This window comes from Nerophis ophidion, linkage group LG11 (assembly GCF_033978795.1).
Source record: "Nerophis ophidion isolate RoL-2023_Sa linkage group LG11, RoL_Noph_v1.0, whole genome shotgun sequence".
NCBI classification, from domain to species: domain Eukaryota; kingdom Metazoa; phylum Chordata; class Actinopteri; order Syngnathiformes; family Syngnathidae; genus Nerophis; species Nerophis ophidion.
The window spans coordinates 17,813,476-17,829,306 of NC_084621.1; the positions used below are offsets into that span (position 1 = coordinate 17,813,476).

A 15,831-nucleotide genomic window follows, 5' to 3' on the forward strand; every position below is an offset into this window, starting at 1 on the left:
CCACTAGTACACACACACCTCAGTCACCACACCACTAGTATACACACACCTCAGTCACCACACCACTAGTATACACACACCACAGTCACCACACCACTACTATACACACACACCTCTGTCACCACACCACTACTATACACACACCACAGTCTCCACACTACTAGTAAACACACACCTCTGTCACCACACCACTAGTATACATACACACACCTCAGTCACCCCACCACTAGTAAACACACTCCTCTGTCACCACACCACTAGTATACATACAAACACCTCAGTCACCACACCACTAGTATACACACACATCAGTCACCACACCACTAATATACACACACCACAGTCACCACACCACTAGTATACATACTCACCACACCACTAGTATACACACATACACCTCAGTCACCACACCACTAGTATGCACACACACTTCAGTCACCACACCACTAGTATACACACACCTCAGTCCCCACACCACTAGTATACACACACACCTCAGTCCCCACACCACTAGTATACACACATCTCAGTCACCACACCACTAGTATACACACACGTCTGTCACCACACCACTAGTCTACACACACACACCTCAGTCACCACACCACTAGTATACACACACCCCAGTCACCACACCACTAGTATGCACACACACCTCAGTCACCACACCACTAGTATACACACACACACCTCAGTCACCACACCACTACTAAACACACGTCTGTGTCACCACACCACTAGTATACATACACACACCTCAGTCTCCACACCACTACTATACACACACCTCTGTCACCACACCACTAGTATACACACACCTCTTTCACCACACCGCTAGTATACACACACACTTTAGTCACCACACCACTACTATACACACACCTCTGTCACCACACCACTAGTATACACACACACCTCAGTCACCACACCACTGTATACACACACCTCAGTCACCACGCCACTGGTATACACACACATTCTGTCACCACACCACTGGTATACACACACCTCAGTAACCACACCACTATTATACATACACCTCAGTCACCACACCACTAGGATACACACACCTCAGTCACCACACCACTAGTAAACACACACCTCAATCACCACACCACTATTATACACACACCTCAGTCACCACACCACTAGTATACATACACACACCTCAGTCACCACACCACTAGTATACACACACACCTCAGTCACCACAGCACTAGTATACACACACACCTCAGTCACCACAGCACTAGTATACACACACACCTCAGTCACCACACCACTAGTAAACACACATCTCTGTCACCACACCACTAGTAAACACATCTCTGTCACCACACCACTAGTATACATACACATAACTCAGTCACTACACACACCTCAGTCACCACAGCACTAGTATACACACACACCTCGGTCACGACACCACTATTATACACGCACCTCGGTCACGACACCACTAGTATACACACACACACCTCAGTCACCACACCACTAGTATACACACACTTTTGTGGAGACTACTACTGGTTGAGTAGAAATGGGTGGTGACTACTACTGGTTGAGTGGAAATAGGTGGTAACTACAACTGGTTGACTGGAAATGGGTGTGACTAGTACTGGTTGAATGGAAATGGGTGGTGCCTACTACTGGTTGAATGAACTTGGTGGTAACTACTAATGGTTGAGTGGAAATGGGTGGTGACTACTACTGGTTGAATGAACTTGGTGGTGACTACTAATGGTTGAGTGGTAATGGGTGGTGACTAATACTGGTTGAGGGGAAATGGTTGGTGACTAGTGCTGGTTGTGTGAAATGGGTGGTGACTACAACTAGTTGAGTGGAAATGGGCAGTGACTACTACTGGTTGTGTGGATATTGGTGGTGACTAATACTGGTTGAGTGGTAAAGGGTGGTGACTACTACTGGTTGAGTTGAGATGGGTGGTGACTACTTCTGGTTGAGTGGTAATGGGTGGTGACTACTACTGGTTGAGTTGAAATGGGTGGTGACAACTACTGGTTGAGTGGAAATGGGTGGTGACTACTACTGGTTGTGTGTAACTTGGTGGTGACTACTACTGGTTGAGTTGAAATGGGTGGTGACTACTATTTGTTGAGTGGTAATGGGTGGTGACTACTACTGGTTGAGTGGTAATGGGTGGTTACTACCAACTTTGCTGGCCAAGTGTTGGCTGGTGTTCCTTGCTACTGGAGTGAGGTGTTGGAGAGAAGGAAGTATTTGTGTTGAAATGAGAGTATGTGGAACCCAGGTGGTGAACCCGTCCTTCCCAAACCCTCGGAGAAGACTGCGGCTGCGAGACCTGGCGGAGAGAGTGATGGACGCCCAGGAGAACGAACAGGAGCTCAGCAAACTGCTGAACGAGGCTCTGCTGGAGAGAGAGACGGTGCAAGCGTAAGTTCTAAGTCTTACTTTCTTAACAGCAGAACCTCGGACTTCTAGTCTTATTTTCTTAACAGAGGAACCTCAGAGGTCTAGTCTTACTTTCTTCACAGCAGAACCTCTGAGGTCGAGTCTTACTTTCTTCACAGCAGAACCTCTGAGGTCTACTCTTTCTTCACAGCAGAACTACGGAGGTCGAGTCTTACTTTCTTCACAGCAGAACCTCCTAGGTCGAGTCTTACTTTTTTCACAGCAGAACCTCTGAGGTCGAGTCTTACTTTCTTCACAGCAGAACCTCGGAGGTGGAGTCTTACTTTCTTCACAGCAGAACCTCCGAGGTCGAGTCTTACTTTCTTCACAGCAGAACCTCCTAGGTCGAGTCTTACTTTTTTCACAGCAGAACCTCGGAGGTCTACGCTTACTTTCTTCACAGCAGAACCTCGGAGGTGGAGTCTTACTTTCTTCACAGCAGAACCTCCGAGGTCGAGTCTTACTTTCTCCACAGCAGAACCTCTGAGGTCTACTCTTACTTTCTCCACAGCAGAACCTCTGAGGTCTACTCTTACTTTCTTCACAGCAGAACCTCTGAGGTCTACTCTTACTTTCTTCACAGCAGAACCTCGGAGGTCGAGTCTTACTTTCTTCACCGCAGAACCTCGGAGGTCTACTCTTACTTTCTTCACAGCAGAACCTCTGAGGTCTACTCTTACTTTCTTCACAGCAGAACCTCTGAGGTCTACTCTTACTTTCTTCACAGCAGAACTTCGGAGGTCCAGTCTTGCTTTCTTCACAGCAGAACCTCCTAGGTCGAGTCTTACTTTCTTCACAGCAGAACCTCTGAGGTTTACTCTTACTTTCTTCACAGCAGAACTTCGGAGGTCGAGTCTTACTTTCTTCACAGCAGAACTACGGAGGTCGAGTCTTACTTTCTTCACAGCAGAACCTCCTAGGTCGAGTCTTACTTTCTTCACAGCAGAACCTCTGAGGTTTACTCTTACTTTCTTCGCAGCAGAACTTCGGAGGTCTACGCTTACTTTCTTCACAGCAGAACCTCGGAGGTCGAGTCTTACTTTCTTCACAGCAGAACCTTGGAGGTCTACGCTTACTTTCTTCACAGCAGAACCTCGGAGGTCGAGTCTTACTTTCTTCACAGCAGAACCTCCTAGGTCGAGTCTTACTTTTTTCACAGCACAACCTCGGAGGTCGAGTCTTACTTTCTTCACAGCAGAACCTCCGAGGTCGAGTCTTACTTTCTTCACAGCAGAACCTCGGAGGTTGAGTCTTACTTTCTTCACAGCAGAACCTCCGAGGTCGAGTCTTACTTTCTCCACAGCAGAACCTCTGAGGTCTACTCTTACTTTCTTCACAGCAGAACCTCGGAGGTAGAGTCTTACTTTCTTCACCGCAGAACCTCGGAGGTCGAGTCTTAGTTTCTTCACAGCAGAACCTCCGAGGTCTACTCTTACTTTCTTCACAGCAGAACCTCTGAGGTCTACTCTTACTTTCTTCACAGCAGAACTTCGGAGGTCGAGTCTTGCTTTCTTCACAGCAGAACCTCCTAGGTCGAGTCTTACTTTCTTCACAGCAGAACCTCTGAGGTCTACTCTTACTTTCTTTACAGCAGAACTTCAGAGGTCAAGTCTTACTTTCTTCACAGCAGAACCACTGAGGTCGAGTCTTATTTTCTTCACAGCAGAACCTTTGGAGGTCGAGTCTTACTTTTTTCACAAAAAGAGCACGAAGAACACAATGGACTTAGTCTTCTTACAAAGCCATTCAACTCTGAGCACTTCCTGTTTAGCATTGTCATGTTGCCACTTCCCTAAAGACGTGTTTGGAATGCATTGGTGACATCTGCAACTGCCACAACACATTCATTTGTCATCAGTCAAATATTAGAATGATCATGTAAACCAAGCAATGATCACAATTATTGTGTTTATTCAGGTCTCATGCTACTAGTTAGGCTCATAGAATATCTGTTTATTCAGCTCTCATGCTACTACTTAGTCTCATAGATTACCAGTTTATTCACATCTCATGCTACTAGTTAGTCTCATAGATTACCAGTTCATTCAGGTCTCATGCTACCAGTTAGTCTCATAGAATATGTGTTTGTTCAGGTCTCATGCTACTAGTTAGTCTAATAGAATATGTGTTTATTCAGGTCTCATACTACTAGTTAGTCTCATAAAATATGTGTTTATTCAGGTCTCATGCTACTTGTTAGTCTCATAGAATACCTGTTTATTCAGCTCTCTTGATACAAGTTAGTCTCAAAGAATATGTGTTTATTCAGGTCTCAAGTAACTAGTTAGTCTCATAGAATATGTTTTTATTCATGCTTAATGCTACTGGTTAGTCCTATATTACAAGTGTTTATTCATGTCTAATGCTGCTAGTTAGTCTCATAGAATATGTGTTTGTTCAGGTCTCATGCTACTAGTTAGTCTCAATGAATGTGTTTTTTAATGTGTAAATCTATTAGTTAGTCTAATCGACTATATGTTTATTCAGGTCTCATACTACTAGTTAGTCTCGTAGAGTATGTGTTTATTCATGTCTAATGCTACTAGTTAGTCTGGTAGAATACATGTTTATTTATGTCTAATGCTACTAGACAGTATGATAGAGTACTAGTTAGTGACATGTGTAACTGGTGGCTGAAGAAGGTGTGCTCTCTCATCAGGCTGAAAGGGAAGCACACCAACCGTCTCTCCCTGAGGTTTGTTGACCCAGACCTGGAGAGCCGCTACTCTGTGGAGAAGGAGAAACAGAGCGGGGCTGCCTTCTGCTGCTCTTGTCTAGTACTGCTCTTCACTGCGGCTATGGAGGCCCTCATAGACCCCAGGTTGGTAGTTGACACCAATAAAGATGAACAAGGACAGCTCAGAATGAATTTACTAATCACTAACTGTGCACCGATCTCATATTCATTGTGGATATTAGTGCGATATCAACGTAAAACACGTGTCAGATGATACTTGTTGTGTGTGATATCATGTGCGATACAAGCAGTCCTGCAGCGTGTTTACTCTCTTGTGGTATCGTGTGTGATACAAACAGTCCTGCAGCGTGTTTACTTTCTTGTGATATCATGTGCGATACAAACAGTCCTGCAGAGTGTTATCTTGTTCGATACAAGCAATTCTGCAGAGTGTTTACTTGCGTGTGATATTTTGTGCGATACAAGCGTTCCTGCCGAGTGTTTAGTTGTGTGTGATATAATGTGCGATACAAGCAGTCCTGCAGAGTGTTTACTTGTGTCCGATATCATGTGTGATACAAGCAGTCCTACAAAGCATTTACTTGTGTGTGATATCAAGTGAGATACAGTCTTGCAGAGTAAAAACTTGTGTGTGATACCATGTGCGATTCAAGCAGTCTTGCAGCGTGTTTACTTGTGTGTGATATCAAGTGCTATACAGTCCTGCAGAGTAATTACTTGTGTGTGATTTCATTTGCGATACAAACAGTCCTGCTGCTTGTTTACTTTTGTGTGATACAAACAGTCCTGTGTTTACTTGTGTGTGATATCATGTGCGATACTTTTGTGTGATATCATGTGCGATACAAACCGTCTTGTAGCGTAATTACTTGTGTGATATCATGTGCGATACAGTCCTGCTGCGTGTTTACTTGGGTTTGATATACTTTTTGATACAGGTTGTTTACTCTCTTGTGATATCATGTGCGATACAAACAGTCCTGCAGCGTGTTTACTTTCTTGTGATATCATGTGTGATACAAACAGTCCTGCAGTGTGTTTACTCTCTTGTGATATCATGTGCGATACAAACAGTCCTGCCGTGTGTTAGCATGTTCGATGCAAGTAGTTCTACTTGTGTGTGATATTGTGTGCGATACAAGCGGTCCTGCCGAGTGTTTAGTTGTGTGTGATATAATGTGCGATACAAGCAGTCCTGCAGAGTGTTTACTTGTGTATGATATCTTGTGTGATACAAGCAGTCCTGCAGGGTGTTTACTTGTGTGTGATACCATGTGTGATACAAGCAGTCCTACAGAGTGTTTACTTGTGTATGATTTCAAGTGAGATACAGTCCTGCAGAGTAATTACTTGTGTGTGGTACCATGTGCGATTCAAGCAGTCCTGCAGAGTAATTACTTATGTGTGATTTCATGTGCAATACAAACAGTCCTGCAGCGTGTTTACTTTTGTGTGATATCATGTGTGATGCAAACAGTCTTGCAGAGTGTTTACTTGTGTGATACTTTTTCGTGATGTCATGTGCGATACAAGCAGTCCTGCAGCGTGTCTACTGGTGTGTCATATCATGTGCAATACAGTCCTGCTGAATAATTACTTATGTGTGATAAAATGTGCGATACAAACCGTCTTGTAGCGTCTTTACTTGTGTGATATCATGTGCGATACAGTCCTGCTGCGTGTTTACTTGTGTTTGATATCATTTGTGATACAGACAGTCCTGCAGGTTGTTTACTTTTTGTGATATCATGTGCGATACAAACAGTCCTGTGGCGTTAAACTTTCTTGTAATATCATGTGCGATACAAACAGTCCTACAGCGTGTTTACTCTTTTGTGATATCATGTGCGATACAAACAGTCCTGCAGCGTGTTTACTTTCTTGTGATATCATGTGCGATACAAACAGTCCTGCAGAGTGTTATCTTGTTCAATACAAATAGCCCTGCAGAGTGTTTACTTGTGTGTGATATCATGTGCGAATCAAACCGTCTTGTAGCGTTTTTACTTGTGTGATATCATGTGCGATACAGTCCTGCTGCGTGTTTACTTGTGTTTGATATCATTTGTGATACACACAGTCATGCAGGTTGTTTACTTTCTTGTGATATCATGTGCGATACAAACAGTCCTGTAGCGTTAAACTTTCTTGTAAATCATGTGCGATACAAACAGTCCTGCAGCGTGTTTACTTTCTTGTGATTTAATGTGCGATACAAACAGTCCTGTAGCGTGTTTACTCTCTTACTCTCTTGTGATATAATGTGCGATACAAACAGTCCTGCAGCGTGTTTACTTTCTTGTGATATCATGTACGATACAAACAGTCCTGTAGCGTGTTTACTCTCTTGTGATATCATGTGCGATACCAACAGTCCTGCAGCGTGTTTACTTTCTTGTGATATCATGTACGATACAAACAGTCCTGTAGCGTGTTTACTCTCTTGTGATATCATGTGCGATACAAACAGTCCTGCAGCGTGTTTACTTTCTTGTGATATCATGTGCGATACAAACAGTCCTGTAGCGTGTTTACTTTCTTGTGATATGTGCGATACAAACAGTCCTGTAGCGCGTTTACTTTCTTGTGATGATATGTGCGATACAAACAGTCCTGCAGAGTGTTCTCTTGTTCAACACAAGCAGTACTGCAGAGTCTTTACTTGTGTGCGATATTGTGTGCGATACAAGCGGTCCTGCAGAGTGTTTACTTGTGTGGGATATCATGTGCGATACAAGTAGTCCTGCAGAGTGTTTATTAGTGTGTGATACCATGTGTGATACTTTTGTGAGATATCATGTGTGATACAAGCAGTCCTACAGAGCGTTTACTTGTGTGGGATATCAAGTGAGATACAGTCCTGCAGAGTAATTACTTGTGTGTGATGCCATGTGCGATTCAAGCAGTCCTGCAGCGTGTTTACTTGTGTGTGATATCATGTGTGATACAAACAGTCCAGCAGAGTGTTTACTTTTGTGTGATATCATGTGCAAGACAAACAGTCCTGCAGCGTGTTTACGTGTGTCATACAGTCCTGCAGAGTAATTACTTGTGTGATATCATGTGCGATACAAACCGTCTTATAGCGTTTTTACTTGTGTGATATCATGTGCGATACAAACCGTCTTAGAGCGTTTTTACTTGTGTGATATCAAGTGCGATACAGTCTTGCAGTGTTTACTTGTGTGTCATATCGTGTGCAATACAGTCCTGCAGAATAATTACTTATGTGTAATATCATGTGCAATACAAACAGTCTTTGTAGCATTTTTTACCTGTGTGATATCATGTGCGATACAGTCCTGCAGGGTGTTTACCTGTGTGTGATATAAGCAGTCCTGCAGAGTAATTACTTGTGTGATATCATGTGCGATACAAACCGTCTTGTAGCGTTTTTTACTTGTGTGATATCATGTGCGATACAGTCCTGCTGCGTGTTTACTTGTGTTTGATATCATTTGTGATACAGACAGTCCTGCAGGTTGTTTACTTGTGTGCGATACAGGCAGTGTCCCCCAAATAACACACAGTTGGACTAAAGTAATTTCCAAAAGATAAACATGTGAGGCTACTCGCAGCTACACAACAGCTAAGCACACACAGGTAATGACTTATCAAAGGTGACATTAGTCAACGTAAACAGGTGTGACATGATTAGACTTGCTTATTACTTACACATACAAAGTATCCAAGGCAGATGCAGATTTGAAAGTATCCAGTAACAAAGGTGTCCGCATCAGGCGCTTAACTATATTTTCACCACTCCACCTCAACTCAAAGACAGCATGCAGAGGGTTAATGATAAACAGGGTGGTGTTTTAGCGACCATTTGTAAATCATATCATACCAGTATGTAGGATACGGAGACTATGAGTGATATCGTGTTGATACAGTACTTTGTGTGTGAGCAGTTTGGTGGCCAACTACATCACCTTCGCCGTGGGAGAAGTGCTGCTCCTCATCCTCACCCTCTGCTCACTGGCCGCCATCTTTCCCAGGGTAAGTCCCAAGACTTGAAGACTAAAGACCATTAATAATCCACTAGTCAGTGACTATGTTAACCATTAGTCCACTAATTCATTAATAATCCCCTAGTCATTGACTATGTTAACCATTGGTCGATTAATTCATTAATAATCCACTAGTCATTGACTATGTTAACCATTGGTCGATTAATTCATTAATAATCCACTAGTCATTGACTATGTTAACCATTAGTGCACTAATTCATTAATAATCCACTGGTCATTGACTAAGTTAACCGTTAGCCGACTAATTCATTAATAATTCACTAGTCATTGACTATGTTAACCATTAGTCCACTAATTCATTAATACTCCACTAGTCATTGACTATGTTAACCATTAGTCCACTAATTCATTAATAATCCACTGGTCATTGACTATGTTGACCATTAGTCGACTAATTCATTAATAATCCCCAAATCATTGACTATGTTAACCGTTAGCCGACTAATTCCTTAATACTCCACTAGTCATTGACTATGTTAACCATTAGTCCACTAATTCATTAATACTCCACTAGTCATTGACTATGTTAACCATTAGTCCACTAATTAATTAATAATCCACAAGTCATTGACTATAATAACCGTTAGCCGACTAATTCCTTAATATTCCACTAGTCATTGACTATGTTAACCGTTAGTCGACTAATTCATTAATAATCCACTAGTCAGTGACTATGTTAACCATTAGTCCACTAATTAATTAATAATCCACAAGTCATTGACTATAATAACCGTTAGCCAACTAATTCCTTAATGTTCCACTAGTCATTGACTATGTTAACCGTTAGTCGACTAATTCATTAATAATCCACTGGTCATTGACTATGTTAACCGTTGGTCGACTAATTCATTAATAATCCACTGGTCAGTGACTATGTTAACTGTTAGCCGACTAATTCCTTAATACTCCACTAGTCATTGACTATGTTAACCATTAGTTCACAAATTCATTAATAATCCCCTAGTCATTGACTATGTCAACCATTAGTCGACTAATTCATTAATAATCCACTGGTCATTGACTATGTTATCCGTTAGACGACTAATTCCTTAATACTCCACTAGACTATGTTAACCATTACTCCACTAATTCATTAATAATCCCCTAGTCATTGACTATGTTAACCGTTAGCCGACTAATTCCTTAATACTCCACTAGTCATTGACTATGTTAACCATTAGTCCACTCATTAATTCATTAATAATCCCTTAGTCAGTGACTATTTTAACCATTAGTCGACTAATTCATTAATACTCCACTAGTCATTGACTATGTTAACCATTAGTCCACTAATCCATTAATAATCCCCAAGTCATTGACTATGTTAACCGTTAGCCGACTAATTCATTGATAATCCCCTAGTCATTGACTATGTTAACCATTAGTCTACTAGTCTTTGACTTTATTAACCATTAGTCAACTAATGGTGGGCTTTTCAATCCAGCGCCATGAACTACGTCTTCATTCAGTCATGGTGATTTATCAACTCACTCAGCTGTTGCAGGCATGAAAAAAGTCCAAATCCTGAGAAAAAGTCATATTTACTATAATAAAAAGTCCTAATTATGGTAATTAGTCCATATCCTGAGATAAAAAGTCGTATTTATGATAATGAAATGTCGTATTTATGAGAAAGAAAGTCATTATTATGCAATAAAAAGTCAAAAGATAAGAAGTCACTATATTAGATAAAAAGTCCTAATTATGATAAGTCAAAATCCTGAGATAAAAAGGCCTAATTATAAAATACAAAGTTATGATTAGAAGATAAAATCTCCTAATTATGATGATAATTAGTCCAAATCCTGAGACAAAAAGTCATATTTATGATGATAAAAAGTCATTATATTAGATAAAAATGTCTAATTATTATGATAATTAGTCCAAATCCTGAGATAAAAAGTCATATTTATGCGATAAAAACTCATCACTATGAGATAAAAAGTCATGGTTATGAGATAAAAAGTCATAATTATGAGATACAAAGTCATGATTCTAAAATAAGAAGTCATGATTAAAATATCATGACTTCTTATCTCAAAATCTTGGCTTTTTATCTTTATTTTACAATTACTTTTTATTTTATAATCATGACTTTTTATGTCATAAACATGACTTTTTATGTCATAAACATGACTTTTTAATCTTATAATTATGACGTTTTATCTTATAATTATGACTTTTTGATCATTTATGCTTAAGTCTCTCTCATAATCATCACTTTTCATCTTTTAATTGTGACTTTTTATCTTATAATTAAGACATTTTACCCCATAAGTTAAATTTTGTCTCATAATCATGACTTTTTGTTCTTATAATCATGACTTTTTATTCTATTATTAAGACTCTTCACCCCATAAATTAAATTTGGTCTTATAATCCATCCATCCATCCATTTTCTACCGCTTATTCCCTTTTTGGGGTCGCGGGGGGCGCTGGCGCCTATCTCAGCTACAATCGGGCGGAAGGCGGGGTACACCCTGGACAAGTCGCCACCTCATCGCAGGGCCAACACAGATAGACAGACAACATTCACACTCACATTCACACACTAGGGCCAATTTAGTGTTGCCAATCAACCTATCCCCAGGTGCATGTCTTTGGAAGTGGGAGGAAGCCGGAGTACCCGGAGGGAACCCACGCATTCACGGGGAGAACATGCAAACTCCACATAGAAAGTTCCCGAGCCTGGATTTGAACCCAGGACTGCAGGAACTTCGTATTGTGAGGCAGACGCACTAACCCCTCTGCCACCGTGAAGCCCATGACTTTTTGATCTTTTACTCTTAACTCTCTCTCTCTCATAATCATCAATTTTCATCTTGTAATTGTGACTTTTCATCTTATAATCATGATTTTTGTATTATAATGATGCCTTTTTATGTCATAATTTTAACTTTATCCTATGATGGTGACTTTTTATCCTATAGGAATATCTTTTTAAATCTCATAATCATGATTTAATCTCATTATTATGACTGTAATAATCATGACTTTTTATCTTATCATTATGACATTTTATCTTATAATGACTTTTTATCTTATAATCATGACTTTTCATCTTTTTTTATCTCATAATTAAAAAATGTTTTCTTATAATTTCAATTTTTTTTTAAATCTCAGAAATTGGAACTTTTATCTCATCATTTGAATATTAATTTCTTGATACTGATTTTTAATCTCATGAATTTCTTAATCTCATTATCATGACTCTTTGTCTCATAATCATGACTTTTCATCTGATAATCATGACTTTTCATCTGATAATCATGACTTTTCATTTGATAATCATGACTTTTCATCTGATAATCATGACTTTTCATCTGATAATCATGACTTTTCATCTCATAATCATGACTTTTCATCTCATAATCATGACTTCATCCGATAATCATGACTTTTCATCTCATAATAATGACTTTTCATCTCATAATCATGACTTTTCATCTCACAATCATGCCTTTTCATCTGATAATCATGACTTTTAATCTGATAATCATGACTTTTCATCTGATAATCATGACTTTTCATCTCATAATCATGACTTTTCATCTCATAATCATGACTCACATCTGATAATCATGACTTTTCATCTCATAATCATGACTTTTCATCTGATAATCATGACTTTTCATCTCATAATCATGACTTTTCATCTCATAATCATGACTTCATCTGATAATCATGACTTTTCATCTTATAATCATGACTTTTCATCTCATAATCATGACTTTTCATCTCATAATCATGACTTCATCTCCTCGCGTTGACTTTTCATGTCATTATGTTTCCATGGGGTGTCGTCATCTTCATCATGTTGTGATCAAGCTGATGTCAGAATCAGCAGAGTCTCATAGTCGTGACTATTCTGAGGAATAATCACGACTTTGAAAGTGGTATGTTGGACTTGGTATCCTCAATGCCAACGTGTGTGTCAGGTGTTCCCCAACAAGCTGGTGGCCTTCTCCACCTGGATGGACCACACCCGCTGGGCTCGCAACAGCTGGGCCATGGCGGCCATCTTCGTCCTCACCGTCAGCGACATCGTGGACATGGTGAGCGCTCCACACTCCACACCCGCCGGGCTTCCCCGCCGCATCCTCACCCGCACCCGCTTCTCTCCCAGCTGAGCTGTCCGCCTCCGGGACCCAAGTGGGCCAAATCCTCCACCCGGCCCCGCCCCCAAGGTTGTCTGGACAACCCCAAGTACTACAGCTACGTGGCGGTGCTGGCGCTGATGGCCACCACCATGCTGGTGCAAGTCAGTCACATGGTCAAGCTCACCCTCATGCTGCTCATCACCCTGGCCACCGGCGTGGTCAACATCTACAGCTGGAGGGACGTCTTCGACCGCTACGACAGGGCCCGCTTTCAGGACTACAGGTGAGACCTGGGCCCGCTTTCAGGAGTACGGGTGAGACCTGGGCCCGCTTTCAGGACTATAGGTGAGACGTGGGCCAGCTTTCTGGACTACAGGTGAGACTTGGGCCAGCTTTCAGGACTACAGGTGAGACCTGGGCCCGCTTTTAGGAGTATGGGTTGGATGTGGACCCGCTTTCAGGACTACAGGTGAGACCTGGGCTCGCTTTCAGGAGTACGGGTGATACGTGGCCCCACTTTCAGGACTACAGGTGGGACATGGGCCCGCTGTCAGGACTACAGGTGAGACCTGGGCCCGCTTTCAGGAGTACGGGTGGGACCTGGGCCCGCTTTCAGGACTATAGGTGGGACCTGGGCCCGCTTTCAGGACTATAGGTGAGACGTGGGCCAACTTTCTGGACTACAGGTGAGACGTGGGCCAGCTTTCAGGACTACAGGTGAGACCAGGGCCTGCTTTTAGGAGTATGGGTTAGATGTGGGCCCGCTTTCAGGACTACAGGTGAGACCTGGGCTCGCTTTCAGGAGTACAGGTGATACGTGGCCCCGCTTTCAGGGCTACAGGTGAGACATGGGCCCGCTTTATGGACTACAGGAGAGACGTGAGCCCGCTTTCAGGACTACAGGTGAGACCTGGGCCCGCTTTTAGGACTACGGGTGAGACCTGGGCCCGCTTTCAGGACTACGGGTGAGACCTGGGCCCGCTTTCAGGAGTACGGGTGAGACCTGGGCCCGCTTTCAGGACTATAGGTGAGACGTGGGCCAGCTTTCTGGACTACAGGTGAGACGTGGGCCAGCTTTCAGGACTACAGGTGAGACCTGGGCCCGCTTTTAGGAGTATGGGTTAGATGTGGGCCCGCTTTCAGGACTACAGGTGAGACCTGGGCTCACTTTCAGGAGTACAGGTGAGACCTGGGCCCGCTTTCAGGACTACAGGTGAGACCTGGGCCCGCTTTCAGGACTACAGGTGAGACCTGGGCCCGCTTTCAGGAGTACGGGTGAGACATGGTCCCGCTTTCAGGAGTACGGGTTAGATGTGGGCCCGCTTTCAGGAGTAAGGGTGAGACCTGGGCCCGCTTTCAGGACTATAGGTGAGACGTGGGCCAGCTTTCAGGACTACAGGTGAGACGTGGGCCAGCTTTCAGGACTACAGGTGAGACCTGGGCCCGCTTTTAGGAGTATGGGTTGGATGTGGGCCCGCTTTCAGGAGTACGGGTGATACGTGGCCCCGCTTTCAGGACTACAGGTGAGACATGGGCCCGCTATCAGGACTACAGGTGAGACCTGGACCCGCTGTCAGGAGTACGGGTGAGACGTGGGCCCGCTTTCAGGACTACAGGTGAGCCGTGGGCTCACTTTCAGGACTACAGCTGAGACGTGGGCCCACTTTCAGGAGTACGGGTGAAATTTAAAATAAATAAATAAAAATAAGCAAAAAATAAATGTTTTATGTATTTACAGACAAATCTTTTTTAGAGGTGGTAAATTATATGATTATTATTATTATTATTAGTGTCTTAGATTTCATGCTCTTTTTATCTTACATTTGTATTGTAGCTGATTAAGTATATTATTCATTATTTGGAACATTTCAGATTTTTCTCACTACATAACCATTTTTTGTTCATTTTTCTTACATTTTTACTAATGTTTTATTCCCAGAATAATAATAACCTTAGTAATACCCATATTAATAGTAATATTAGTGGTAATATAGTTATATTTATAATAATAATATTATCAGCAATTATATTAAACATGTTATTATTACTAATATTATTATTGCATAAAAAATGACAAAAATACATTTGATTTAAATTATTCTTTATAGGAAAAATTGCTTTAGTTTTAAAAAATCTGGTTTTAGTGGAGCCTTTGAGAAAGGTTTGCCAGTTATGTAATAATATATATGTTACTATATGGGTTTTTACTTATATAATATATTTGTTTGTCCAGTGAAGAAGTAAACATGTCCATAGTAACGTGATATACTATTACATATATTGATATTAATAACATGTCGTTAGTAAGGTTACATAATAATATATATGTTGATTTTGATGACATTTTGTTAGTAATGTTATGTAATATATATATATATATACATACATATATATACATATGTTGTTGTTCTTCACAGATCTTTTCTGGTGCCCTCCAAGTTCACAATGACAGTCATGATCTTCATTATGATGCTCAGCTTGTATTATTTCTCGCGACACGTAAGTTGATTCATGTTTCTTTCTTTGGGCCGAGTGAGTTTGTAAATGTGGCTGACATCAGCATTTGAAG

At 41.5% G+C, this 15,831-nt stretch overlaps 1 protein-coding gene across 4 annotated transcripts in view; it reads left to right on the forward strand.

Moving 5' to 3' along the window:
• The window catches only part of adcy3a (adenylate cyclase 3a), a 59,125-nt gene that overhangs the window by 28,363 nt on the left and 14,931 nt on the right, over positions 1–15,831 (forward strand). For all 4 annotated transcript variants that reach the window (XM_061915197.1, XM_061915201.1, XM_061915200.1 and 1 more), the window contains exons 10-15: positions 2,273–2,415; positions 5,093–5,254; positions 9,043–9,130; positions 13,101–13,217; positions 13,289–13,545; positions 15,680–15,761. In XM_061915197.1, the coding sequence (XP_061771181.1) occupies positions 2,273–2,415; positions 5,093–5,254; positions 9,043–9,130; positions 13,101–13,217; positions 13,289–13,545; positions 15,680–15,761 (849 nt within the window). The remainder of the gene's footprint in view (positions 1–2,272; positions 2,416–5,092; positions 5,255–9,042; positions 9,131–13,100; positions 13,218–13,288; positions 13,546–15,679; positions 15,762–15,831) is intronic.